The sequence below is a fragment of the Rana temporaria genome, chromosome 1, assembly GCF_905171775.1.
Source record: "Rana temporaria chromosome 1, aRanTem1.1, whole genome shotgun sequence".
Lineage (NCBI taxonomy): Eukaryota > Metazoa > Chordata > Amphibia > Anura > Ranidae > Rana > Rana temporaria.
The window spans coordinates 157,669,401-157,697,078 of NC_053489.1; the positions used below are offsets into that span (position 1 = coordinate 157,669,401).

At 44.3% G+C, this 27,678-nt stretch overlaps 1 protein-coding gene across 2 annotated transcripts in view; it reads left to right on the top strand.

Annotated features, from left to right (window-relative positions):
• MEGF10 (multiple EGF like domains 10) overlaps positions 1-27,678 on the top strand; it is a 180,468-nt gene that overhangs the window by 131,775 nt on the left and 21,015 nt on the right. For both annotated transcript variants that reach the window (XM_040344756.1, XM_040344748.1), the window contains exons 11-20: positions 2,531-2,651; positions 4,410-4,573; positions 4,694-4,796; positions 13,420-13,566; positions 15,591-15,725; positions 18,561-18,689; positions 21,247-21,375; positions 21,625-21,753; positions 24,321-24,449; positions 27,440-27,676. In XM_040344756.1, coding sequence (XP_040200690.1) covers positions 2,531-2,651; positions 4,410-4,573; positions 4,694-4,796; positions 13,420-13,566; positions 15,591-15,725; positions 18,561-18,689; positions 21,247-21,375; positions 21,625-21,753; positions 24,321-24,449; positions 27,440-27,676 — 1,423 coding nt within the window. The remainder of the gene's footprint in view (positions 1-2,530; positions 2,652-4,409; positions 4,574-4,693; positions 4,797-13,419; positions 13,567-15,590; positions 15,726-18,560; positions 18,690-21,246; positions 21,376-21,624; positions 21,754-24,320; positions 24,450-27,439; positions 27,677-27,678) is intronic.

Here is a 27,678-nt window from a genome sequence, read left to right on the forward strand (position 1 = left end):
GCTACACATTCAAACATCGTATTCCATCATTTGGCTCTGCAAGGGTTGAAAAGTGATTCTGAGAATTGGGAGTTCTTGTTATCCAACTCAGATCTTCAGGCCTATTGGAAAATAATTGCAGCTAATGAAAGACCTTTTCCTCTTCTCAGTGGAAATGGGAACAACGAGCAGATTTCTCACTGCTTGACATTCTCTGTGACTGATCTGCTTGTCTATGACCCCCGCTATATGCCTGGAAGCTGACAAGCAGCTGGTATTTATTCATGGCACACTGGACCTCTCAAAATATGAGTAAAGTCTCAGTGTTTTCTGACTTCCAGACAGATGCTTGATCGGGCATGTAGATCAACAACCTGCTCCATTGAGCCAGGCTTCATTTAAACTGGGGTGGATAGTGAGTGCTTGGTACACATTTCACTGTCTACATGGCAGGTTTTAGATACCAATCAGTAAGCATCAAATTGACAATATAACATAGAGAAGTATAAATGTGGATTCTTATTAAATAGGCTGCAAATAAAGGCAGACAACTCCCAATGTGCATACTGGTTCCAGGACCAATTTCTGCGTCAGCACAACAACCAAAAAAAAATAGCATTTTCAGGAAAAATCTGATATGGTAGCTGCTGTATGGCCTCGTACACACGACCGAGAATCTCGTCGTAAAAGAAACATCGTTTTCCTCGACGAGTTTATTGTCAGGCTTGTCGAGAATCTTGTCAAGCTTTCTTTGCGTACACACTGTCAAGACAAAATCGCGTCGTTCTCAAACACGGTGACGTACAACATGTACGACGGCACTATAATGGCGCCACCCTTGGGGTTGCTTTTGCTAATCTCATATTACTGCGTGTTAAGTAAAAGTTTGGTGAGAGACGATTCGCGCTTTTCAGTCTGTTACAGCGTGACAAATGTGCTATCTCCATTACGAACGCTACTTTTACCGAAGGTGCGCTCCCGTCACATACTTTATTCTGAGCATGCGCGGGTTTCTAAGCATACACAAGACGAGGAAATTGAGACTCCCGACAAGAAAAAAGAGAACATGTTCTCTTTTTTTCTCGCCGAGATCCACAACAGTTTTCTCGACGGAAAACATACACACGACCGTTTTCCTCAGCAAAAAAGCTCTGCCACCAAAAAGAAAAACGGTCGTGTGTACGAGGCCTATTTCCCGTAGCCCTTATAATTGAGTAAGTATAATATATTGCCCAAAAATATGTTGTTTTCATTTTGAGCCAATAGTTGGAGCTTCAACCTTTTTTTTTTCAAGTGGCAATTTGTTGCTCTTTAACTTGTTGATGCATAAAGCCTGTTGTTAACAGAGATCAGTAGCTCAAGGTGAAATTTACACATAAAGCAGAATGCCTCATCGCAGAGACTTATTGCTTTACAGACAGCCCAGTTCATAGTTTCAGCGAAAGGCAATCTGTCTGACCATATGACCATGTGTTGTTTGTTTGTTTTTAGCTAACCCACAGTGCTCTGGGAATCATTTGTAATGTATTATCTGTTTTTAAAAAAATTTTTTTACATATATTAACTGATATAAAATAGTTTAAAGAATAGATAGATTAGCCCATCCATATGGGTGAAAAAAAAGTGCTGCTCACCCCAAATTATGTGACAAAACCAAAAACCAAAAAAAGACAAAAACTCACAGGGGCTTTAAGGCAGAAAAAAAATACAAAATAAGTAAATTGGATATCTAAAAAATATATTTTATTGAAAATTTTCAAAAAAGTGCAATTATAAAAAAAAAATGTAAGCAGTATATCAAGTTTGATTTTTTTTTTTCATGTAAATAATGTTGTTTATCTATGCCATTAGGACATCCTGTGTAGTATAGAGGGTACATGTACCAAGCATTTAGGAATTTACATAAATACAAATATTGACCCAAACATTATTAACCAACAAAAATACTAAATATTAACCAACAAATCACATTTTAGTTTACTAAATCAGTAGTCAAATCAGATATCTGATTGGTATGAGTTGCTACATTTCATGTCTACTTATGAAACAAATGAAACTAAAAATAGCAATTCTGTTTTGTGTTTTTTATACACTTATAACCTTGAAAAAAGGTTAAAATTCAAAATGTTAAATGTCCATTTCATAATCACGTTTGGCACATTTGTTACTGCAGATGGGTTACTTAATATTGTTTTTTTTTTGCTATTTATTATATGTACTTGCTTATTTGCCTATAGCTTTTTGGCTGGTATATTTTAAAGTCAATATCTCTCAGCATCCATAAAAAAATGACTAAAAAAGGGTTTTAGTATAATAAAACAAATTTGGTTTCCAGCTAACTGGAAAATACACACCATTTATGAATCTCCCTGGGACATTGATCTCCTTTACTTTTTTGCTTTCACCTTATCATTATTCAATCTTTGGAACTTCAGTATACAGTATTTTTTTCATTGTTTTACCCTTTCAATACTTTATACTTTTTTGTCAGCTTCAACAGTCTTTTGAGAACTTTCTCTGTTTGTCAACTCATAAAGTTTTTGTATTCTAGGGTGAATACTGTTCTATACCTTGTCCAGCCGGTACATATGGCAGTAACTGCTCGTCTGTTTGTAACTGTAAGAACAATGCTGTGTGTTCTCCTGTGGATGGCTCATGTACTTGTAAAGCAGGTGAGAGTCCCATTTCATGTCAGTTTATAGAAGTCCCCATATTAAACAAGAGATAGTTGATATTCTTAATCTTAAATTGAAATACATTTAAAAAGCTATGGAAAATTTGAGTTTGTTGGATCCATTGCTTCTGTAAACAGTAGGCTAGTACTGTGTTTCTCAACTCCAGTCCTCAAGGCGCTCCAACAGGTCATGTTTTCAGGATTTCCCTCAGATGAAACGGCTGTGGTAATTACTAAGGCAATGAAACTGACCAAATCACCTGTGGAAAATAATGGAAAGCCTGAAAACATGACCTGTTGGGGCGCCTCGAGGACAGGAGTTGAGAACCACTGGGCTAGTATGTGACTTTCAGATTTTCATGACAAAAAAACAATTATTTGCAATCACTTTTAAAAAAAAGTCCAGTATTCAAACCACTTTGGAGCAATTCAAAAACAGTTTTTATACTGAAATAGCAGCTTTGAGCTCCAGCAAATCTAGACCAGCCTATAGTGACTGGTTGAGTGCAAAGCCCAGGAGCTGATATCATTTAAAGATCCCAATTCCCAATGATATCATTGACCAAATATGGTCAATGACGTCACCGGTAGACCCCACCCCCTTGCTTAAATTTCGGGAGATGACATTTGACGAGAGTGAGGCGCCAGGTCCAAATTTTTTCTTTTCTTGTGGCGGGCATTGTAATTGATGTGGATCTGCTTCACTGGATGACATAATTTTTGGTGGATTTACATTATGGGACTTGTCAAAAAGTGTGTGTGTTTATTTGCTACTGACCTTTTTGGTCTGAGTGAATAAGTGGGGGGGGGGGAGTGGTATCTGGGAGCTCCCTTATTTTTAAAAGGGGGTTCCAGATTGCGATAATCCATCCGTCCACACGCAGAGCCCCACAACCACTGGGCCAGGGTTATAGAGAAAAGGCCCTTGTCCTCATTAACAAAGGGATAAGGTCTTTTGACAGGAGGTCCCTCTTGGCAAGGTGCGCCCCCCCCGCCGCCATGTGAAGAGCATGTGGTCTGGTATGGTTTAAGAGGGGGGAAGGCCTCCACGCTCCCCTCTCTCTTTCCTGGCCTCCCAGACTGGTATGGATTTTGGGAGAGACCCTACACTTAAGGGTGCTCCCTAAATTCTATATCAGTCCTAAAGGTCTGTTGTTTGCTTACATTCACCTGTCAGGCAGGAAGCTGTCACATACACCCTAATATGTGTACACCAGAACAAGGTGCAAGAAAGGCACGTTCCATGGGCATTTGACCAAATGCGATCAAAACACACTACCTTTATGCTCTGCTGTGGCTGCCTATGTAAACGACACCCCAATTGTAGTGTGTTTGAGGGAACCAAATCGAATAGTACTGCATTTTTTTTAAAGTAGCGCATGAACTACTTCTTCAAGTCCTGGAGCAATTTCACCCTTTTAAAATGAATGGGCTGCAAAATCACACTGCATGGGAATGCGCTGAAATCGCACAGGAATGTGTACCGTGTTCTAGTGCGACCCCAGTGTGAATCAACCTTTATGATTAAAAGTTTTTATGGCTATTTTCATGTTAGTTTCGAATGTTAGGGAACATTCGCCTAAGGAAAGACAACAAAGAAACTATACTACTAACACACTTATTAGAAATGCTACAGGTATTATTCATTACGCTTGCATGAATGTTGTATTTTGTTGAATACCGTAGTTGTCTCAGTAATTACAGTTGCTGTCAATTATCCAGTGGGTCCCTTGATTGTGATAATTTTTCCCACCAGGTTGGTATGGAGTGGATTGCTCCATTAACTGCCCTCGAGGGAGCTGGGGTCTTGGATGTAATCTCACCTGCCAGTGTCAGAATGGAGGAGCCTGCAATGCTCTGAATGGAAGCTGCACATGTGCTCCTGGCTGGAGAGGTGTAAACTGTGGACTCCCATGCCAGGTAATACTACATTTGAAGATTTATAAGCTGTGGGCACTGTGGGGTGGGGGTCGGTTTAACTATTTTCATATTACTGGGTTTAGTAACACTTTAAAATGTTTTTTATTTACATATTTCTAGGATGGCACCTATGGAATGAACTGCTCCGAACGTTGTGACTGTAGCCATGCTGATGGCTGTCATGCAGCCACAGGGTACTGCCGTTGCCTGGCAGGGTGGGCAGGTAAATGATATGACTCCATAATGATCTTTTAAGTGAAATTGTATTTTATGGGGTCTGTTCACGCCATTTATGTTTATTCGCTGCAACTGTTTGTCTGACTGTGCACAAATGTAGGTATTCAGCACTGAAGACTATACATATTACTTTAGAGTTCATAAAACAACGTTATTGAAGCAGTTGGACTAGGTGGCACCCAAGTATTCAGGTTCAGACTACACTTGTAGTCAAAGATGTGGACACTTTTGAAAAATCTAGGATTTGTTGGATTTAGAATGATAAATTTAATCCAAAATGTGCTCATTGAGAGGAATTCATAAAGATTGATATAGTCCCCCCTTTAGAATTCTGATGGGTGCAACACTGTCGGTGCTTTTACCTGATTCATGTACCTGTCAGAGACATGACTCTGTCCATGTCTGCATTGAGGTCAGATTGTCCATACTATACTCCTTCCTCAGTGCACTCCTGCACCCCCTTTCAAGCCACTGCTCCTGTCAGTAATGTTACTGACGCCAACACAAATGCTTGCCTGAATTAGGTGCCCATAAGGGAACTACCACCAAAAATCTCTTGTTAGACCCTCTGCCCAGTTTTTATTGTGGTATGTGTTTGTTCTGGAAAGATTAGCCCTTCTATTAATCCTGATGATCTTTGTCATCAATAAGCTGGCCATACACTGTAAGTACGTTTTTTTTACTCAGTTCACACAATTGAGGTTAATGGGGGACCTTCTGGGACATTGTATTCTGAAAACGGCACCCACTGCTGTCAGAATACACTGATCAGTGGCTGCGGCTAATTGGCTGGGACATTGTATATTGAGGTAGACACCAGCTACTGTCATAATACTCTGATCAGTGGCTGCAGCTTATTGGCTGGGAGATTGTATTCTGATAATGGCACCTGTTGCTGTAAAAATACACTGATCAGTGGCTGCGGCTGATTGGCTGGGACATTGTATTCTAAAAACAGCACCTGCTGCTGTCAGAATACTCTGATCAGTGGCTGATTGACTGTGACACTGTATTCTGATAACGGCACACACTGCTATCAGAATAGTCTGGTCAGTGGCTGCTGCTGATGGGCTGGGACATTGTATTTTAAAATAGGCACCCGCTGCTGTCAGAATACACTGATCAGTGGCTGCGGTGGCTGCAGCTGATTGGCTGGGACATTGTATTCTGATATAGGCATCCACTGTTGTCAGAATACACTGATCGATGGCTGCGACTGATTTACCAGGACATTATATTCTAATATAGGCATCTGCTATTGTCAGAATACACTGATCAGTGGCTGCGGCTGATTGGCTACTGCCACTGATCAATGGAAAGTATTCCAACACATCCTTTTGACAGAAGTCCATTAAGCAATCAATTCTGTTGAGCAGGGAAGATCACACACTGGACCCTTTACTTTTTTAACATTATGAGACAGATTGTTCTCTTTGTGTACAACTTTCCTAACATACTGTTTTCTAATATAAAAACTATCAAAATATGCTATTGGCATATATTCTTTCTTGCTGGGTGAGTGAGTGGGATTACTTTATAATCTGTAGGAAAAGAGTGCTATTTCTTCGAGCTGCTTCTTGAGAGGGAATGTTGATTGCACAAGACGGCTGCTACAAGTGCAGAAGGCATAAAGACCTGAGTACTTCTGAGCGGCTGGGTAAAGTTTTATCATGAGCCTTTGGTAATTGCCTAGCAACATGTCCAGACCATCAAAGGCCTCTTTGTCCAGAGCCCTGGCAAAAACATTCCTTCACAAATCTCCTTATCGACACTAGAACAGACCAAATCTCAGCTTGCTGCATCAACAATGCATGGTAACTTCTACATACAGTATATAACATCCATGACATATAGAATCACCGCACCTTATCAGGTTCCTTTTGCTTTTGGGTCTGAAAAAAGACACTTCATGCAGTTCGTGACTCCAAAACCGTCAGAGTTGAACATTTTGTCAACTTTTTCTTTCTTCCACAAAAAGAAACAAATGATCTATTCAGTGGTCCAGCAGCTTTGATTGTTAATGCGAAGCAGACACAATGAGATTTGGGATGCTGGCTAGCATGACTGTTAATAGCAGAATATGTTATCCATTCTGTCTCTAGAGCACAAAAGTTACATCTATTGCTATCTCAAGATTGGAAAGCAGGTCTGGGCCCATAATTAAGAGTTCACATTATAGATTTGTTCTTGGCTTGAAATTAGTGGCTCAGTTAGGGATTTTCTACTATAACACAAGGAGGGAAAAAAAACCTTAACAAAACACGGGACTGTGAATGAGCTCTGCAGTGCAGCACTGTGTGGCGGTGAAATGACGTGATTTCCTCTGCGGCCTTTATTGTTTGTTATGGGATTAATCGTAATCTTCTCAGAGCTAATTGGAAATTAACCCCATGGCTGTGTAACAGCAGTAATATATGTTTTAAAGAATACCTTGCCAGTGTATATAATTACTTTGGATGATTTATTTTCTGTCTGTTAGATAGGGGCAGTATAATTTTGAAATAAAACCAGATGGTAAATGGATGTTTACTAAAGGCCTTCCCTTCTTATATAACACTGACACTTTTCTCATGAGAGTATGAATGGCCAAAATGTATCTTTAAAGAAAGTTTCAGGATTACACAGGCTTATTCAGCTTTAGTGCGCCTAATTTAATGGAGACAGTGTTGATAGTTGTCAGTATATTTCAGCTGAGTGATAAAAAGTGAAAGATTTTGTTGGGTCGTTAAGGAGCAGTTTATATGGTAAATGCAACAAGCAGCAATAAATATAACTATATTTTTGTATCTTTTTTTTGTATGACAGAATATTTGGCAAAATGGGTAGAGAACCACATTGTTTTTTGGCCTACTGCTGTTAACGTATTTTGCTAAGGAGTGGCCATTAGGGATTAGCTCAGGTGTGTTTGTATCTTAGTCCAAACTCACCTAAGTGATCCTGACAGGAAGCTGTCACCTACCGTGTTTCCCCCGAAAATAAGACGTACTCCTAAAATAAGCTGTAGCAGGATTTCCAAGCATTTCCGAAATATAAGCCATACCCCCGAAAATAAGACGTAGTGATGGGCGTGACTATGCGTAGCGGTAAACAAGACTTGATAGGCGTATGTACCGTAGTGTACTGGTGCAGAGCTGTAAAGAAGTTGTGCAGCCCTTCTTATCTGCTCCATCGTGACAGCTGCTACGGTATCTCTAGGTGACTGGAGAGGTGTCGGCAGCCCCATCAATAAGGTCGGCTCCCCCTGTCAGGTCCCGCTGAAAGTGAAAGTAAAAAGTCTCCTCAGTGAAGTGAGGAGCAGGATGCTCTGTCCTCAGGGGAAGAAGTAAAGCTGCTCCCCAGCACTGACCAGCAACAGTCTCTCACCCCACACAAACACCAGGGGATAGGGGAAAAGCTTCAGCAAACAGTCTGCTACTGTATTTGAATAAATGTAAATTGTTGTACCATACTTGCCGGTAATAAAAATAAGACATCCCCTGAAAATAAGCCATAGTGTGTTTTCTTGAGGAAAAATAAATATAAGACGGTGTCTTATTTTTGGGGAAACACTGTAGGTGTCCTTTTATGAAAGTGAGATCAGCGGCGATCCCGAGTCTCGCAGCTAATCTCAGATCATAAACAGTTTATGAAGCTGAGGTAATCAGTGGAGAACATGATTATCGCAGCACAGTGAGAATCTGTAAGGCCCCTTTCACAGGCGTTTTTCAGGCAATTGTAGAAAGAAATGTTTGGACAGCCGCACTCTGGAAAAACCTTCTCGGTTGCCTTTATTGATAAAAGTTATTGTGAAGGATGCTTCAGTTTAAATTCTCCCTGCTAAGTAATATTGTGTGTGTGTTAAGTGTAACAGGTGATTTCAGGTGTGACTCACCCCTCTGCTAACAGGCTTTTGAAATGTTAATGACCCTTCCTCAGCCAGTCCTATTTCAAAGGGTAATTGTGTGTGTGAAGGAGCCCTGTGGTTACTGTCTACTGTGATTAGAAGTGGCTCATGTTAATTATTCTGATTGCTTCATTGTGGTAATTATCTCTTCTATATGCAGGGGCCAGGCTGTCTAGATAATGTATTCTGTACAACTAGTACAGAATACTGATGTCATTATCTAAAGAAAATGTGTTTTCAGGGTCGGCTCCGAAATGTCTGCCTATGATCTGTATGGAAGCCCCAGTGTGAGGGGGCGGAGATTTGTCATTGTAACAGTTTTGGAAATTACATATAAGCTGTGTGTTATACCATTAAAGGCTGTCTTGTTCCAGCAGTAAGCTTGGGCTCATGTGTGGCTTATTGGGCGATTCCAGGAATATCCCTCCTCGTGGAATATTGGGGTGATTTGCTTTTATGGGGAGAAGGGAAGACTTTGACGGGGATATCATCTTAATACCGTCACAATTGGTTGGCAGCAGCGGGATTTTCCCTTCTACTCTCCTTTACACCCGGATTCCAAGCAGACACTGGAAGAACTACAGGAAGTTCGTGGAAGGATTGCTAGCAACAAAACCAAGCGGGTCATCATAGCAGAATTAATGGAGCTAGACCAGGAGAACTTGGTTGCAGCAACGCCAGCAGTACAAGAGATGGAGACACCAGTGATTCAGGAAGAGGAATCTCCAGCCAACAAGCTAATGATAGAGAAGCTAGCATGGTTCGGTCCGAACCCAACGGCGGATGTGGTGCTGAAAGTGATGGACCTGTTAGCGAAAGAGGGCTAAACAAATAAGAGAAGCAGAACTACAGTTAAAACTGGCAGCAGTCCAACAAGCAGCCACACATTCTCCAAACAGTGAGTACAGCACAGCAGACACAAGGAAGATTCCATTTAGCGCTTTTAAAGCTTTTGATGAAAAGGACTGTGAGATTGATAACTACCTGGCAGATTTTGAGCGACAATGTAACCTGCACCGAATAGCTAGAGGAGAGTGGGTTGCAATATTGTCAGGCAAACTGTCAGGCAAAGCTTCTGATGCTTTCCGGACCGTGCCAGATCAGGATATCCATAGCTACGCCCGGGTTAAAGAAGTGCTCCTGGCTCGTTATGCAGTAACCCCAGAGTCCCACCGACAGAAGTTCAGGGACTCACGCAAAACCACGAAAGACTCTTATGCGGAATGGGCATGCCAGTTATCCCTGTCGGTCTCTAACTGGGTTAACAGCAGCCAGGCCACCACCGCAGAGGACATTTTGCAACTAATGCTCCTGGAGCAATTTTACAATCACATCCAGACGGACGTCAAAGACTGGGTGAGAGATCGCAGGCCCATGACTCTACCAGAGGCTGCGAAGTTGGCGGATGAATGTGCGGATACTCGCAAGACAAACCAGGTCACACCACGGGTACAACCTCCATGACCAACGGCGCCCTCACACCCACCAGCCGCTAGATACCAACCTCCTAACAGACCGATGACATCTAGCCCTCGCTATCCACGCCAGGAGGACAACGAACAACGCTGCTTCCGGTGCAAACAGCTGGGTCACTTCAAGCAGAATTGCCCCATGAATGACAACACCAGGTCAAATTGGTCTCAACCTGAGTACTGCCCACCAGCAGCAGCCCATTGTGTAGACTCGGCTTGGGATCCCCCGGAAGAACCATTGGGCACCCCTTACAAAGCCCTCATGGTACAATCTGTTATTACGGACAACAGGGAACACCATTGTCAGCTGGTCATGGGCGTCAGCCATGAGCCGGAGGGGCCCTGGAGGGAGCTGGGCAGAAAGAGGCACCGCCGGCCACCCTCCAAGAAGAAGAGGTCCTGGAAGCCGTATAACAAGCTGACCTGGGAGGAGAAGAAGCGACTGGAGGAGAAGGAGTCGCAGCGGGCGTCCCAGATGCGGGCCGAGATGTTTGCCAAGGGCCCACCGGTGGCCCCTTACACCACCACCCAGTTCCTGATGATGAAGGATCACGTGGAGAGCCTGCAGGACATGAGCAAGCAGGAGCTGATCCGTGAGTACATGGAGCTGGAGGAGTGCATAAGCCGCATGGAGGAGGAGAACAACCACCTGAGGTCACAGCAGGCTGACCCCCCCAGGCTCCATCAACTGGAGATGGAGCTGGAGAAGCTCAAAGAGGAGAACCGGCGGCTGCGGAGGGAGCAGGGGGTGGCTGACCCTATGGGACACTGATCCCCCCCCGGACTCTGAGCACCAGTGCTACAGCATTTCAACAAATATAACTTTTTCTTTTTTATGAATCTCCTGTGATTGTCACTTCAGAGCCATAACCTGCCCCCTCCCATAGCGGGACACCTAGACGGCTGCGCACAGACCCATTCGCCGTCTTCACACTGACTTCTGGTGACTCTGCAGATCGCACAAAGACTTGGGGACTGACCGGCGTGTGATCTGACGGAAGCAGTTGCCAAGGGAGGTCAGTCACGCCAAACGGAGTTAACCTCGGACTAAAAGCTCTGAACCCGTCAACCCTACTGGACCAGGGAAGGTCCAACCGTGTTGCCGGAGCAGGGAGAAAAAGGGGGGCCATTGTGAAGGATGCTTCAGTTTAAATTCTCCCTGCTAAGTAATATTGTGTGTGTGTTAAGTGTAACAGGTGATTTCAGGTGTGACTCACCCCTCTGCTAACAGGCTTTTGAAATGTTAATGACCCTTCCTCAGCCAGTCCTATTTCAAAGGGTAATTGTGTGTGTGAAGGAGCCCTGTGGTTACTGTCTACTGTGATTAGAAGTGGCTCATGTTAATTATTCTGATTGCTTCATTGTGGTAATGATCTCTTCTATATGCAGGGGCCAGGCTGTCTAGATAATGTATTCTGTACAACTAGTAATTAACTCCACTGATGTCATTATCTAAAGAAAATGTGTTTTCAGGGTCGGCTCCGAAATGTCTGCCTATGATCTGTATGGAAGCCCCAGTGTGAGGGGGCGGAGATTTGTCATTGTAACAGTTTTGGAAATTACATATAAGCTGTGTGTTATACCATTAAAGGCTGTCTTGTTCCAGCAGTAAGCTTGGGCTCATGTGTGGCTTATTGGGCGATTCCAGGAATATCCCTCCTCGTGGAATATTGGGGTGATTTGCTTTTATGGGGAGAAGGGAAGACTTTGACGGGGATATCATCTTAATACCGTCACAGTTATCAAACACCATACATCACAGCAAAGACAGGGGCATACAGCTGACGTTTCGCACTACAATCAGTGCGGCTGTCTAAACATTTCTTTCTACAATTGCTTCGTGCATTGCCGGCACCTGGGTTTCTCTGAGAGGATACAGATTTATCCACATACCAAATTGGAGCGGTGACTATCTTCTCTCTATTGCGTTTTTCAGGCACTTTAGAGATATCTAAAATATCGCCTGTAAAGTGCCTGAACGAAGCTGCATCTGCAATACCAATGTGAAAACCAGAGTGCTTTCACACTAAAGCGCCTGAAGAGCGCCCCAGTGTGAAAGGGGTCTTACTGACTGTCACAGAAACGGCCAGTTTATGAAGGTGCGATCTCAGCACCTCCCTGGCGATCTGTGACAGAATTCTCAGTTTCTGATTCACCATCTCTGAGGTGGAGAATCAGAGAGAAAGAAGCATGAAGCTGGCCGAGTATTGTGGAGAAAGAAGGAAGTGATTTGACTTCCATGCTTCACACACAAGCAGCCATACAGTCAGAGAGTATTTTTCATTTATATGAATGGTGTATAGCTGCATTATTCCATTCATTTACTATACACCATTCACATATAAATAGGCACATGTATGAGCTTTAAATATTGATAAAAACAATGTTTTTTAATAATTAGGTTAATGTATATTGTTTGGTGGGAATGTAACATTATTATTTTATTTATGTGTGCTGATTTGTGTTCAACTTTTGTATTTTTCACTTCCTCATACTGTAATCCCGCTACATCACGTGAGATTATAGTGAGAGGAGCCGTTCTCAGTAGTTCCCGGCATTTGTAGATCGCTTCTCATCTCAACATGAGAACCGATCTACAGAGCCTCATAAACAGGCACTCTGGATCTCCTCTGAGAATACCTGAAAACGAAAAAGCGGTATTTTACCGCAGTTTCATAAAAGGACACCCTATACCGAGCCAATTGTAGGTGGCCAAGGCCCTGCCCCACAGCCGCATGTATACAAGGGGAATGCATATGTGCAGCTGTGGTGTGGGAATTGCCTAGGCGACATATGATTGGCCAAGTGCAGTTACAGTTTTTTGGTCGGATCGTTTAGGTGGGGTTGGACTAGGATCCAAACAGTTCTTTTATGCGGCCTGCGGCTGAAATCTAAAAGGTTCCTCCATCCATGCTTTTTTTTCTATCCAAAGCTCCAATCCTCACTTTCTGCCCTTCTGACATTTTACCAGACAGGAAGTGAGAGGAACTTTCCAAAACCAACATGGACAAAAAAGAAACGTTTTTTTATTTCTGTTTGCGTCCCTATAGACTTGAAGACAATCTGAACTGTGCAATTTTTATTATGTACTAATTATTCATTAAAAATAAATTCTGGAAACAAGTTAAAAGGTATGACCAAGCTGAAAAAATGGTGGGGTCTTTGGATGAAAAGAGCAACATAAATAAATCACTGTGAGTACAATTTTATGTTCACTTTAAATCACAATATAATTCTAATATTTATTTACTCAGGCATGCACTGTGACAGCGTGTGCACTGGGGGACACTGGGGACCAAACTGTTCACTGTCCTGCAACTGCAAGAACGGGGCCTCCTGCTCACCAGATGAGGGCATCTGTGAATGTGCACCCGGGTACAGAGGGCCAACATGCCAAAGAAGTAAGTGTTTTCTCTAGGTTTACATCCGTTAAAGTATACCCCCCCCCCTTTTTTTGTCAGCTCCCCAACCCCCCCTCCCACCTCAAGTTCGTGGAGGCAACACCCCCCCCTGCGGCTCAATTCGCCCCCCCCCCCTTCTTCTCAATTCGCGGCACCCCCCCTGGTTCTCTGCCAGGGGACCCATGCCTGAAGCTGTGTAAGGGGCCCCAAAATTCCTGATGGCGGCCCTGTGGGAAATGATTAGAACCTCTGTTGCGTTTTTTTTATTGTCTGTGTTTCCACTGTGGAATTTCACCCTCTCTACTTGCCCTGGTGGCCATTGTCACCAGGACAGAACTTAAAGTAGAAGCTCAGCTTAAAACTAACTAGCTCTAAGGGCTCATTCACACCATACGTGCATGAAAACTGATTGGAACTAATGGGAAAACCGTGCAAATTTTAATTACAGAAACATCAGTTTCAAATCAAAGTTTACCTCAGTTTTTGTGCACGTCAGTTGTGTGCCCTATTTACACCAATGTTGACTTCATGTCAGTTTTTTTCCAATGCAGAAAACTGCATACATGTTGCAGTTTCCTGTGCAGAAACAATCCAAAGGGGGACATAGAGAACCATTGTTATTTTGAGCCCTTGCAGAACGTGTGCAGAAAAACTCTGCATCATGGTGTGAACTAGGCCTTAATCCACTTCTGAGGCCTCGTACACACGGCCGAGGAACTCGACGTGCCAAACACATCGAGTTCCTCGGCCAGTTCAGCCCTGAAGCCGCCGAGGAGCTCGGCGGGACGAGAGCTCCCATAGAACAACGAGGAAATAGAGAACATGTTCTCTATTTCCTCGTCGAGCTCCTCGTCGGCTTCCTCGGCCGAAAGTGTACACACGACCAGTTTCCTCGGCAGAATTCAGCCAGAAACTCGGTCGGAAGCTGAATTCTGCCGAGGAAACTGGTCGTGTGTACGGGGCCTGAGACTAAGTTATCTAGCCCTGTAAAGAAGAAATCGCTATACATACCTTTTCTGAAGCTGCTCCGGTCCCACTCTGAGCTCTGTGAAGGCATGTGCAGAAAAAGCAGCCGACAAAGGAAGCCCCATAGTAACTTTATGAGTGACGTCACTTCTCCTGCAGACTGGACCTGAGTGGCTTCAGCAGGGCTGCCATCAGGGGGGTACAGGCAGTACACCTGTAAGGGGCCCGGTGGTCCCCAGGGGCCCAGATGACATCCCCCTTTTTTTCCGTCAGCAACCAAAGCCCCCCGACCTCTAAGGGGCCTGGTGGTCCCCAGGGGCCCGGATGGCACCCCCCTTTTATATTTTTTTCGCCAGCACCCAAGGCCCCCCCCCCCGCCTGACTTCTAAGGGGCTTGGTGGCCCCCAGGGGCCCGGATCGCAACCCCCATTTTTTTTATATATTTTTTACTTTTTTGTCAGCACCCAAAGCCCCCCCTGACCTCAATTTGTGGCGGCAGCACCCCCCCAGCTTCTCAATTCGCGGTGGCGCCCCCCGCTTATCAACTTGCGGCACCCCCCGGTTCTCAATTAGTGGCGGCACCCCCCTGGTTCTGAATTTGCAGTGGCAGCACCCTCTCCCCGATTCTCTGCTCCACGGGGCCCATGCCTGAAGCTGTGTAAGTGGCCCCAAAATTCCTGATGGCGGCCCTGGGCTTCAGAAAAGGTATGTATTGTGATGCCTTCTTTACAGGGCTAGATTAGTCTTAGAATGTTGCTGCCAGTAGATTTAGAGATAGTTCGCTTTAGGCTGAACTGCTACTTTAATGGGAAATCCAAAATGTTAGGGTTGTCACTGGAATAAGTCTTCATGACAACTGTTTAAGAGGCAATTTCCCTCAGTTTCTGGGGAATACACCAATACCATTATTGACTGGGATTTTGATTATTTCCTACAGATAGAAAAAAAAGTTGTAGATATAGATACGCTTGCACTAAGAATTCATCACGCACATACTTTACACACAGACCTGGAATATGGATCAATTTTATTAATCATCATTTTATGTTTATATGCAGTTTGTTCGCCAGGCTTCTTTGGACATCGGTGTAGCCAAGCTTGTCCACAGTGTGTCCACAGCAATGGTCCGTGCCATCATGTGACCGGCCAGTGTGACTGCCTTGCTGGCTTCATGGGCTCACTCTGCAATGAAGGTGAGTCTAGAGCTCAAGATGAAATCTGCTTAGCACTTTTTAGGCTCAAGTCACAATGCCAACCCACCAGGGTAATTTTCCTTTTTTCATGGTGTGCATGAGGCCTTAATCATTCCTGATTTGAACTGTAAAGCCTCGTACACACGGCCAGTTTTCCCGGCAAGAAAACTGTGAGGCCCCGTACACACGACCGAGGAACTCGACGGGCAAAACACATCGTTATGCTCGTCGAGTTCCTTGTGATGCCGCGGGGGATCTCGGGGAGCCGAAATTTCCCATTAAACAACGAGGAAATAGAGAACATGTTCTCTATTTCCTCGCCGTGATCCTCGTCGGCTTCCTCGGCCAAAAGTGTACACCCGCCCGGGTTTCTCGGCAGAATTCAGCTCCGATCGAGTTTCTGGCTGAATTCTGCCGAGAAACTCGGTCGTGTGTACGGGGCCTGAGCTGTGAAAACCGGGCGTGTGTATGCTCCCTCACCGGGAAAACTGACGGGAATCCTGGCAGGAAAAATAGAGAACCTGCTCTCTATTTTCCCACCGGGATTCCCGGCGTTTTTTTTTTTTCACCAGATTTACTATATGCCAATGGAAAAAACTGCGAGGCAGTGCCGAGGGAATATAAGCCCTGTACACACGGCCGGGATTGCCAGCCAAAGCTCTCCCCGCAGTTTTCCCGCCGGTATTCCCGTATTACTAAACCCATGACCCTGTATTCACTATATCTGGTCTCCCACAGTACACAGAACATGGAAATGCAATATTTTTTGTAAATATAAATGGCTAAATACATTTTCTCATCAGAAGTATATAGCAGTCTTGTGACTTCTATCAGTGCCCAGCCAAGCACTGGCTAAAGTATGTGGGAGGAGTTTTCATTCTCCTCTGACTGTTCCGTGAGGCTGCATAACCCCTGACCCTCAGAAAAGACAGGATCAAATAGTCGTTTTACATGACTTACGTGAGGGATTAACCCATCAGGTTCCACAGTGGGTATAACAGGCATGCTTTACTGCAGTGGTTCTCAACCCTGTCCTCAAGTACCCCCAACAGGCCATGTTTAGGGAATTTCTCTTGGATATAATAGCTGTCCAAAATACCAAGCCATTGACTCTAATTTAAAGCACCTGTGCACGATAAAGGAAAACCTGCAAACATGGCATGTTGGGGGTGCTTGAGGACAAGGTTGAGAACCACTGCTTTACTGCATATACAGACTGATTTTACTATTTTGGGTTTAGTAACACTTTAAGCTTTACAAAAAGCACTATGCTGTCCATATGGGTATAGCAACATATGGGTATAGCAACAACCCACCAAGGTTCCCTTTCTGTTTAAAATAATGAAGTCCACAACTGCTTTTAGAAGAAGCTTTTTAAAATCCTTTGCAGCCAGCAATGGCTCTGTCCTGAATTATTGTAGAGATGAAGCAGCTGCTGGGACCAATGGCCCTAATGCCATGGGAAAGAGAGCCATCCTTTTCTTTTGAGCTGCACCTGTGCAGTGTGTACTTTTCTGCTTTGGCCTATGATGAATTTTCCTTGGCCCTAACAGCCTCTCTGTCCATACAGTAACTTAAAGGGGTTGTAAAGGTACAATATATTTTTTCCTAAATAGCTTCCGTTGCCTTAGTGTAGTCCTCCTTCACTTACCTAATTTTGGTTTTAAATGTCCTTATTTCTTCTGAGAAATCCTCACTTCCTGTTCTTCTGTCTGTAACTCCAAACAGTAATGCAAGGCTTTCTCCCTGGTGTGGAGTGTCGTGCTCGCCCCCTCCCTTGGACTACAGGAGAGTCAGGACGCTCTCTACATTGCAGATAGAGAAAGGAGCTGTGTGTTAGTGGGCATCCTGACTCTCCAGTAGTCCAAGGGAGGGGCGAGCATGGCACTCCACACCAGGGAGAAAGCCTTGCATTACTGTGTGGAGTTACAGACAGAAGAACAGGAAGTGAGGATTTCTCAGAAGAAATAACGAAATTTTTAAAGCAAAATCGAAGGAAGAGGTAAGTCAAGGATGACTGCACTAAGGTAAAGGAAGCTACTTAGGAAAAAAAATTGTACCTTTACAACCCCTTTAAGATAGAGTCATTGGTGGTTGCAGATGATTTGAAAGAAGCTGCTTCTAAACGTGGATGGGGACATTGTTAAACACAAAGGTAGCCCTAGCTGGTAGGTGATTTTGACACACTATTCTGCTGTACCCAAATGGAACAACATACAGTAAAACCTTGGTTTGAGAGTAACTTGGTTTGAGAGCGTTTTGCAAGACAAGCAACATTTTTTAATACATTTTGACTTGATATACAAGCAATGTCTTTATATACAAGTAGCATCATGTCACAACAGAGTATAAAAGAGAAGAGAGGCGCCTCTAAGTGTAGCAATATGCTTACATTTTTGAAGGTACAACATTTGGCAACATGTTGCTACACTTAGAGGCGTCTCTATTTTCTTTTATACTCTGTAGCTCCTGCTGGATTTTGCTTCTAATGCCCTTGTGGAGGCTGCCATTTCTGGATGGACATTTTGTGGTTGCACATAATCACAATCACATTGCTATAATCTTTTTATATAGACTATAACCTAAAGGACTTATGAATAAATGATTGTGGAACGAATAATGTGAGTTTCTATTATTTCTTATGGGGAAATGTGCTTTCATATACAAGTGCTTTGGATTACAAGCATGTTTCTGAAACGAATTATGCTCGCAATCCAAGGTTTTACTGTAGCGAGCTTTCTGTATTGCTAAACTTACACTTTAGATGCAGTTTTCTCATTATTGAAAAGCATGGTAAACTTTAATTACAGCTAAAACATGTTTTTGTCTTACTAGTTTGTCCCAGCGGCCGGTTTGGGAAGAATTGTGCTGGCATATGTACATGCACTAACAATGGCACCTGTAACCCCATAGATGGCTCTTGCCAGTGCTACCCTGGATGGATTGGTAGTGATTGCTCCCAACGTAAGTGTATCAAAATGTATATTTGTCCCTGTACAAATTATTTTGCTAAGAAAGTAGAAATGAACAATGTTTGTCTGGGGTTACTATGGCTACAACACAAAACATCATTAAACAAATTTTTCCGAGAGATGATGTGGAACAATTGAGGCATCAAATTCAGTAATAAATTGTGAGCAATTAGCAGGGAAAGTAGGACACAAAGAGCCAGGCACTTGTGTGCATTTTACACATTTTTCAACGTCATCTGAGGCCAAATAAGAAGTAGGAGATAGATTCACCAGCCAATCTTACTGCCCACAAGGAAGGAAGCTGGAAGAGTTATGACACACGTCTAATTGTGGGAGCTGAAAGGAGCACGCTGTAGACAAAGGCATTCTACATCTGGGTAAAATAATCCAATTCATGTGGAAAATAAAAGATCTTTCTGTTTCACGTTTTCTATGTCCTGATGTTCCGAGAGGATGTGATCTAAAGTATACTGACATTTCAGTCTTTCTGTTGGATTTCTTAGACAGGAAAACATATTTGAAAACAACTTGAAATTGTTATACAGTACTTTTTATTTTGGTTTTATATATTCAGACTGGGCATGATTTAACAGGCTTTAAAGGGGTTGTAAAGGTTTGTTTTTTATTTTCTAAATACTGTACCTGTCGCCGAGAATGTGTTTCCAGAACGACGGCATTGCGTTGATTCTTGGCGACATGGTGCCGTCATCTGGCACTCGCTGGAATCTCTTCTCCACTCTCCGGGGGGTCTTCTTCCATCTTCTCCTCTCTCCGCTGTCGTCTAGGCGCTCCCCGATTCTTCTCCCGCTCGCTCTCAGGTGCCTTCTTCGGGGGTGGCCGCCGCTATCTTCTTTGCAGCTCTCTTACTAGCGGCGGCCAGCCCGGTCTTCTTTGCCGCCTTCTGCCTTCTTCTGTCTTCGTCTTTGGGACCCACGGAGCATGCTGGGACTGTGACGTCATAAGAGGCCTATATAAATCCCAGCCGCTTCGTACACCTGGCATTACAGCGGGAGGAAGCGTTGCGTCAACATAAGAAGAAAAGAAGAAGGAAGAAGGCGGCAAAGAAGACCGGGCTGGCCGCCACTAGTAAGAGAGCTGCAAAGAAGATATCAGTGGCCAGCCCCGGAGAGCGAGCGGGAGAAGAACCGAGGAACGCATAGACGACAGCAGAGAGTGGAGAAGATGGAAGAAGACCCCCGGAGAGCGGAGAAGACCCCCCGGAGAGGGGGCTCCTAGATTCCCATAAGCCCCCCGTCCGCAGACCCCGACAACCAACGGCCAGGGTTGTCGGGAAGAGGCCCTGTCCTTATCAACATGGGGACAGGGTACTTTGGGGTGGGGGGCCGCAGGGCACCCCCTGCCCCAGAGCACCCCCCCATGTTGAGGGCATGCGGCCTGGTACAGTTCATGAGGGGGGGGGGCATTTGCTCATCCCCACTCCTTTCCTGACCGGCCAAAGAGCAAAATTCCAGCAACATCATACAGTTATCATAGCATTGGTTTACAACAGGCATGTGAAATCAACGGATTTCACAAACTTTGCTTCCTCAGGATGCACGCCTGGAAATAGATGGCTGCAATCATTAAAATACACAAAATATTATACAGAATCAAACAAACATATATAAATACATACGGTATATGTGAACTTTGTACTAAACTAAGCTGAAATAACCTGATAGGGGGGAAAAGGGGGGGGGGACAAGGGAGGTAACCAGTGGATGAGAGAGAGCTGTGCATGATGTCATAAGCCTAGGTTAATGACCAGACAAGAAACAGGAAGTGGGCTGTATAAGGTACTTACTGACAGGGAAAAAATGTTTTAGGCCGCGTACACACGATCGGTCCATCCGATAAGAACGGTCTAATGGACCGTTTTCATCGGTTAACCGATGAAGCTGACTGATGGTCAGTAGTGCCTACACACCATCGGTTAAAAAAACGATCGTGTCAGAACGCGGTGACGTAAAACACAATGACGTGCTGAAAAAAACGAAGTTTAATGCTTCCAAGCATGTGTCGACTTGATTCTGAGCATGCGTGGATTTTTAACCGATGGTTGTGCCTACTAACGATCATTTTTTTTCTATCGGTTAGGAATCCATCGGTTAAATTTAAAACACGTTGGCTTTTTTTTAACCGATGGCGCCCACACACGATCAGTTTGGACCAATGAAAACGGTCCATCAGACCGTTCTCATCGGTTTAACCGATCGTGTGTATGCGGCCTTACTATCCAAAGTTAAAACAACAAGGGCAGAAGATTTAATAGATGGAAAGATGAAAAAATGACTGAAGTTCTGCTTAAAAGACATGTGCCCATTCTAGGATGTGGAAGAGAATTTCTGAGTGGTTGCCGTGGTTACTGTTCATGTACTGCCACTACTCACATCCTCTAAGATACTGCAAATAATTGCACTATATTATTAAATTTGCTCAAATACCATTACAATGCGGAATGCATAATACTGTATGTTTCTCCTTATATTTGTAGAAGTGAGAATCGAGAATTTCTTTTATTATGTTAATAGAAACTCTTTGTGTTTTAGCCTGCCCTCCTGGACACTGGGGCCCCAACTGTATTCATACCTGTAACTGCCATAACGGAGCATACTGCAGTGCATATGATGGAGAGTGCAAGTGTTCCCCCGGATGGACTGGGCTCTACTGTACTCAGAGTAAGATTTATTATTCAGATAAAAGTAATAGAGTGTATAGCCATGTATGACAATGAGTATCAGGATGAGCAGTGATTGGTCAACACTGGTAAAGTGATCACTATACACAATTCTGACATATTATAGTAACTAATCAGTTAACTACAAACAGTTCACATCACTGTAGGACATACATGACATTCAGTCATAAGTAGACAAGATACAGATTATGTTCTATTGTCTGTAAAATGTTGTTACTTTTGTCCCTAGGGTGCCCATTAGGTTATTTTGGAAAAGAATGCTCCTTGGTATGCCAGTGTCAGAATGGCGCAGACTGTGACCACATAAGTGGACAATGTACATGTCGTACAGGATTCATGGGAAAACACTGTGAACAGAGTAAGTCTTATGGATGTGCTATGTATTGGAGATATCGCCTTTGTATGGACAGAGTTTGTAGAGCCATTAGTTTGTCTTAGGCCTCGTAGACGCGACCGTTTTCCTCGACAGAATCCATCAAGAAACTTGGTAGCAGAGCTTTTTTGCAGAAGAAAACGGTCGTGTGTACGTTTTTCATCGAGGAAACTGTCGAGGAACTCAACAAGGAAAAAACAGAACAAGTTCTCTTTTTCCTCGACGGGAGTCTCAATTTCCTTGTCGTGTTTCTCGTCGGGCTGGTTTTTGACGAGAAACACGATCGTGTATATGCTAAGAAACCCACGCATGCTCAGAATAAAGTATGAGACGGGATCGCACCTTCGGTAAAAGTAGCGTTTGTAATAGAGATAGCACATTTGTCAGGCTGTAACAGTCTGAAAAGAGCAAATCGTCTCTCACCAAACTTTTACTTAAAGCGGTGGTTCACCCTCCTTAACAACAGTATAGCATTAAATTTGGCATAGTAGCGCGAGCTACAGTATGCCTGTCTGTATTTTTATATCCCCGTACTCACAGTGCTATTGTACATTGAAGATTCCGTCTGCCGCGGGGAATGGGCGTTCCTATGGAGAGGGAGGATGATTGACGGCCGGCTCTGGCACGTCACGCTCCCCGAAGACAGCCGGAGTAGATCTCGGCTCTTCACGGTGCCTGCGCACAGGCTATGCGCAGGCGCCGTGAAGAGCCAAGCCTATTTCGGCTATTTCCGGAGAAGCGTGACGTGCCAGGGCCGGCCGTCAATCACCTTCTCTCTCCATAGGAACGCCCATTCCCCGGAATCTTCAATGTACAATAGCACAGTGAGTACGGGGATAAAAAAATACAGACAGGCATACTGTAGCTCGCGCTACTATGCCGAATTTAATGCTAGAGGAAAAAAATATATATATTTTTTTTATATAGGGTGAACCCCCGCTTTAACATGAGATTAGCAAAAGCAGTCCCAAGGGTTGTGCCAGTGGAATCGGACCTCCCCTGCCGTTGTATGTGTTGTACGTCACCGCGTTTGAGAACGAGGAGATTTGGTCTTGATCGTGTGTACGCAAAGCAAGCTTGTAGAGTTCCTCCACAAGCCTAACAAGGAACTTGTCGAGGAAAATGATGTGTCTTTTCCGACGAGTTCCTCGGTCCTGTGTACGAGGCCTAATGTTCAATGTTATTTTTTTCATTTAGAATTTCTGAAATATTTACATACATTGTATAATTTTGTTTAAAGTGGTGTAACCCATCGGATTTTCTTAGCTCAGTTGTAGTACCAAAACAGTGAGTTTACTCCACGCCAGATATCACTTTTATTAAAAAGAAAGGCGATGTTCATACTGGTATGTCTTCCCACGCAGGGAGTTCTCACCATCAATGCAATAAACATAACATTCAGCCTCCTGGCTTTTCTGTGGCAGCTTTACTTCTCTGATTTGTACCGCAGTGGTCCTCCTAACTGTCAAACGTGTCCCAGTGTTCATGCACAGACGCTGTACCTCAGCTCTGCATCTTTCCTCGCAGCTCTTTAGCTGCTCTGTCCCTCCTGGACTCTCTCTCAGGCTCAGGCCTTGGTCTGTCCCAACCTGGACAGCATGGTTCATAGCAGCACCTTTCACGGCTCCCTTCACACACTGACCTCCTCAGGTGGGCACTGCCTTGAGCTCTACCTCTGGCTCTCATATGAAGCCAGCCCACACCTGTGCAATTAGTGTGTTTGCTACTTAAAGCGGAAGTAAACCCATCGATGTAACACTTAAAAAACTGTTAACATTCCCGGCATGTCGGGAATGCTAACTGCACATTGGTTGTGCTCTCAACCAAACTGTCAAACCATCCAATGGCTGGTGTCATAACTGATCACATGTGCAGCTTCATGGCAGTTGAAGATTGAACAAAGGCCAAGATGGCAGCTTCATTGGCTGAAAAAGATAGGAGGGTTTACTTCCACTTTAAAGATTCTGGCGTAAACCACCCTTTTACAGAGTGGCATGGGGTCACCCTGCCACAGTGGACATAAGTCAAGTTACAATGCTATCTATTCCCCCCACACATACACACACTGTAGCATACACAACCCAACTGTCCCTGATTTCGAGGGACTGTCCCTCATTCGGAACAAAGTCCCCCTGTCCCTCTTTCCCCCTCATTTGTCCCTCATTTTGGTCTGATCTATATAGTTGTAAATTAAATGCACTTTTAATCTTTCAAAAAGTGTTTCCCAGTGCTAAACCCTTTTGATCCAATTTATACATTTCTGCATTTGTACATTTTAAAAGCCAATATAAAGGAATAGTTGTGGTAAAAAAAAGTCATTGTGGATTTAATTAACCTTTTTTTGGTTTATTCTCCTTTAAGGGGGTGTGGCAGGGGGCGTGTCCCATGCCTACATACGTTTGTTAGTAGGTGTCCCTCATTCCCATCTCAAAATGTTGGGAGGTATGCTGTAGTAGGTCCAGGAAATGTAAAATGATTAAGGTCAATAATTCCCCCCAAACCTGCATTTGTTCCTGACTATGTATTCTTTATGTGCTCTGTATTGCATTTAGAGTGTCCGCCAGGAACCTATGGGTATGGCTGTCGGCAAGTGTGCGATTGTCTTAACAACTCCACATGTGACCACATCACTGGAACTTGCTACTGTAATCCAGGCTGGAAGGGTACAAGATGTGATCAAGGTGAGTGTATTTAACATTTTTAGCTCTTCCCATCTGGAGATTTTTACATGACTTCATCATTATAGTTAGGACTAGTACAGGAGGCTGACATCAAGACAAGTCCCAGTACAGTGGAACCTCAGAGTACGAGCATAATCCGTTCCAGGAGAATGCTCATAATCCAAAGTGCTCGCATATCAAAGCGAGTTTCCCCATTGAAGTCAAAGGAAACTAAAATAATTTGTTCCGCATTGACTTCAATGGCATGCAATACCGCATGCAGCCAGAGGTGGGGCGGCACCAGAGAGCCTCAGAAACGGTCGGAAAGGCCCGAGGACAGCTCGGCTGACCTCGGCAAACCTCGGAAAGGCTCGGGAATGGAGTATTTCCGTGTCTTTGCGAGTCTTTCCAAACATTCCCAAATGGCGCTGCTCGGCTCCGGGGCCCCCCCACCTCAGGCCAAACGCGGTACTGCACACCGATTTGGCCTGAATCCTGCTCGTTTTGCAAACCGAGTTAGAATTTTTAAAATTACAGTGCTCGTATTGCGAAACGGTCAATAACCGCGTTTCTCGCAATCCGAGGTTCCACTGTATTTGAAGGGAACCTGTGTCCAGACTATGCACACACCAGTATTTGCATATTCTGGATAAGCAGTAAAAGCTTTACAAAGCCCACATTTGCCTCTATAGCTATAGGTGTTCTGGAGAAATTAATTTTCAAGATCACAACATAAAAGCACAGACATCTCAGCTAACTATGTGTAGCAGATCTTGGCAGACTGTCAGCTTCTAATGGAAAAACACAGCAGGTGTTACTAAGCTGTTAGAAACTGACTGAAACCTGATTCTAGAGTCTTTTTATTATTACTAGTTTGCGCAGCACTTTACAACATGAGGGCTGACAGTACAGTTACAATACAATTCAATACAGAAGGGATCAGAGGACCCTGCTCTTTAAAGTTTACAATCTAGAAAGGAGGGTCAAGTGAAACAAAAAATAATAATAATAAAAAAAAAAAAGTGTGCACCTAAGGCCCCTTTCGCATGGTGGGACCGTTCAGGTCCGCCTAGGGTTGCCACCTCATCCCTTTAAAACAGAACACATATGAATTACACAGGTTCTGTGGCTAATTAAGGTGGTAATTAGACTCATTTGGTGCCTTACCTGCATTAAATTAGCCTCAGAACCTGTGTAATTCATATGTGTTCTGTTTTAAAGGGATGAGGTGGCAACTCTAGGTCCGCCTGTCAGTTTTGTCGACGGACCTGAACGGCCGCTCCATACATCTCTATGGAGCGTCGGATGTCAGCGGTGACATGTCCACTGACATCCGACCCGATCCGATGGATGGCGATACGTCCATGCCGGATCGGGTGAAATCTGATGAAAACGAACATGCTGTCTGTTTTTATCAGATCTCTCCATAGGAGACAGCAGCGCTGGACAAGCCCCTCCCCTCTCAGTGAGTAGAGAGGGACCTGTCATCCGCCGGGTCAGCAGAGATCCACGGAGAGATCTCCCGCTAAGCTGGCGTACTCCGCTGCAACGTATCCGCCTGGTGTGAAAGGGGCCTAAGACTCTATACTATCAGCAGATGGATTAGGGACACAATGCAGAGGATTAACTCCTTAGGTTCCACAGTGGGTATAACAAGCATGCTTTACTGAAGATTCAAACTGATTTTACTGTTGTGGATTTAAGTAACACTTTAGGTATTCATTTTTTTCTTTCATATTGTTAAAAAAAACACACACATTTTCATTTGATTTGTAAATAGGCATGGTCTGCAGGTTCATAAGCAACCATAGGTTAGACCCCTTTCACATTGGGGCAGTTTGCAGGCGCTATTGCACTAAAAATAGCGCCTGCAAACCGACCAGAAACAGCGACTGCTGTTTCTCCAGTGTAAAAGCCAGAGGGCTTTCACCCTGGAGTGGTGCGCTAGCAGGACCGCTCCAAAAGTCCTGCTAGCTGTATCTTTGAAGCGGTGAAGGAGCGGTGTGTATACCGCTCCCATGCCGCTTCTTCCCATTGAAAGTAATGAGAAACAGCAGCTATACTGCAGAGGCGCATTGCGGGCAGTAATAACCTTTTTTCGGCCTCTAGCCAAGGGAAAGCTGCACCGCTAGCAGCCAAATACTGACGCAATTCCGACGGTAAAGCGCTGTTAAAAATAGCGGCGCTTTACCGCCCCCGCACCTCCCGCTTCAGTGTGAAAGGGGCCTTATTTTACAGATCCTTTCCCAAAATGTTTAATTTTTATGGCTGGTCAGGAAGTGTGCTGAGACGGGCGGGGCTCCGTTGTTGGTAGACTGTGCCCGACACAGGAGGGCAGACATGGTGCTCCGGTGGCTTCTCTTCAACCTCCTGAATAACCCTCAGCTGATTGAGAAGCTCTCCGAGTTTTGGCCTATCCGCAGAGCCGCCCAGATTACCCCCTTCGCCATCACCAAGGCCCAGCTGACTAGTAAGGACACGGCCCAGCGCCTGCTCCGCTCTGATACCGTCCGACAACTCACCAAGGACGTGGCTCCCCGGAACCTGGAGGACATAGGGCGGAAGATGGGAAGGGTGAAGAACACGTTCATGAGGGAGCTCAAGACTGGCATGAAGGAAATCAAAGATGGCACAAAGAGGCCGGGGGGAGAGTGAGGAGGACATGAGGGTGTGAGGCACAGTGTACCTCACAAGCAGCCTGCTAATTAATTTTAATATATTATAATCTTCACAATAAAAGTAGTTCACTGAATTTTTATGGCTGGTAAAAAATAAAACAGATTAAAACTTTTTAGCTTTAAACAATTTGTCATTAGCTGGTTTATATGAATAGGGAATTCCTGATATGCACAGCATATATAATAATCTTCTACACACTGAGCTGTCTGTATTGTGAATTAGTGTCAATGATAAATACATGGATTATCCTCTATAATGCCCTCTGTTCTCCTGTGCACCGTCTGAAATCTGAGATTATTTCCTCTTCATTCTTACTGTTATTTCACTTCTAGCTGTAATGATAATTGTCGGGAATTTGAACAGCCTGACCCGCACTAGTGCAGCGATCCCTGCTGACACCTACCAGATTGGGGCCATTGCTGGCATAATTATCCTCGTCCTGGTCGTCCTCTTCCTGCTAGCGCTCTTCATCATCTATAGAAACAAACAGAAGGACAAAAAGACAACTATGCCAGCTGTAAGCTACACCCCCACCGTCCGAGTCCTCAGCACAGACTACACCATCTCAGGT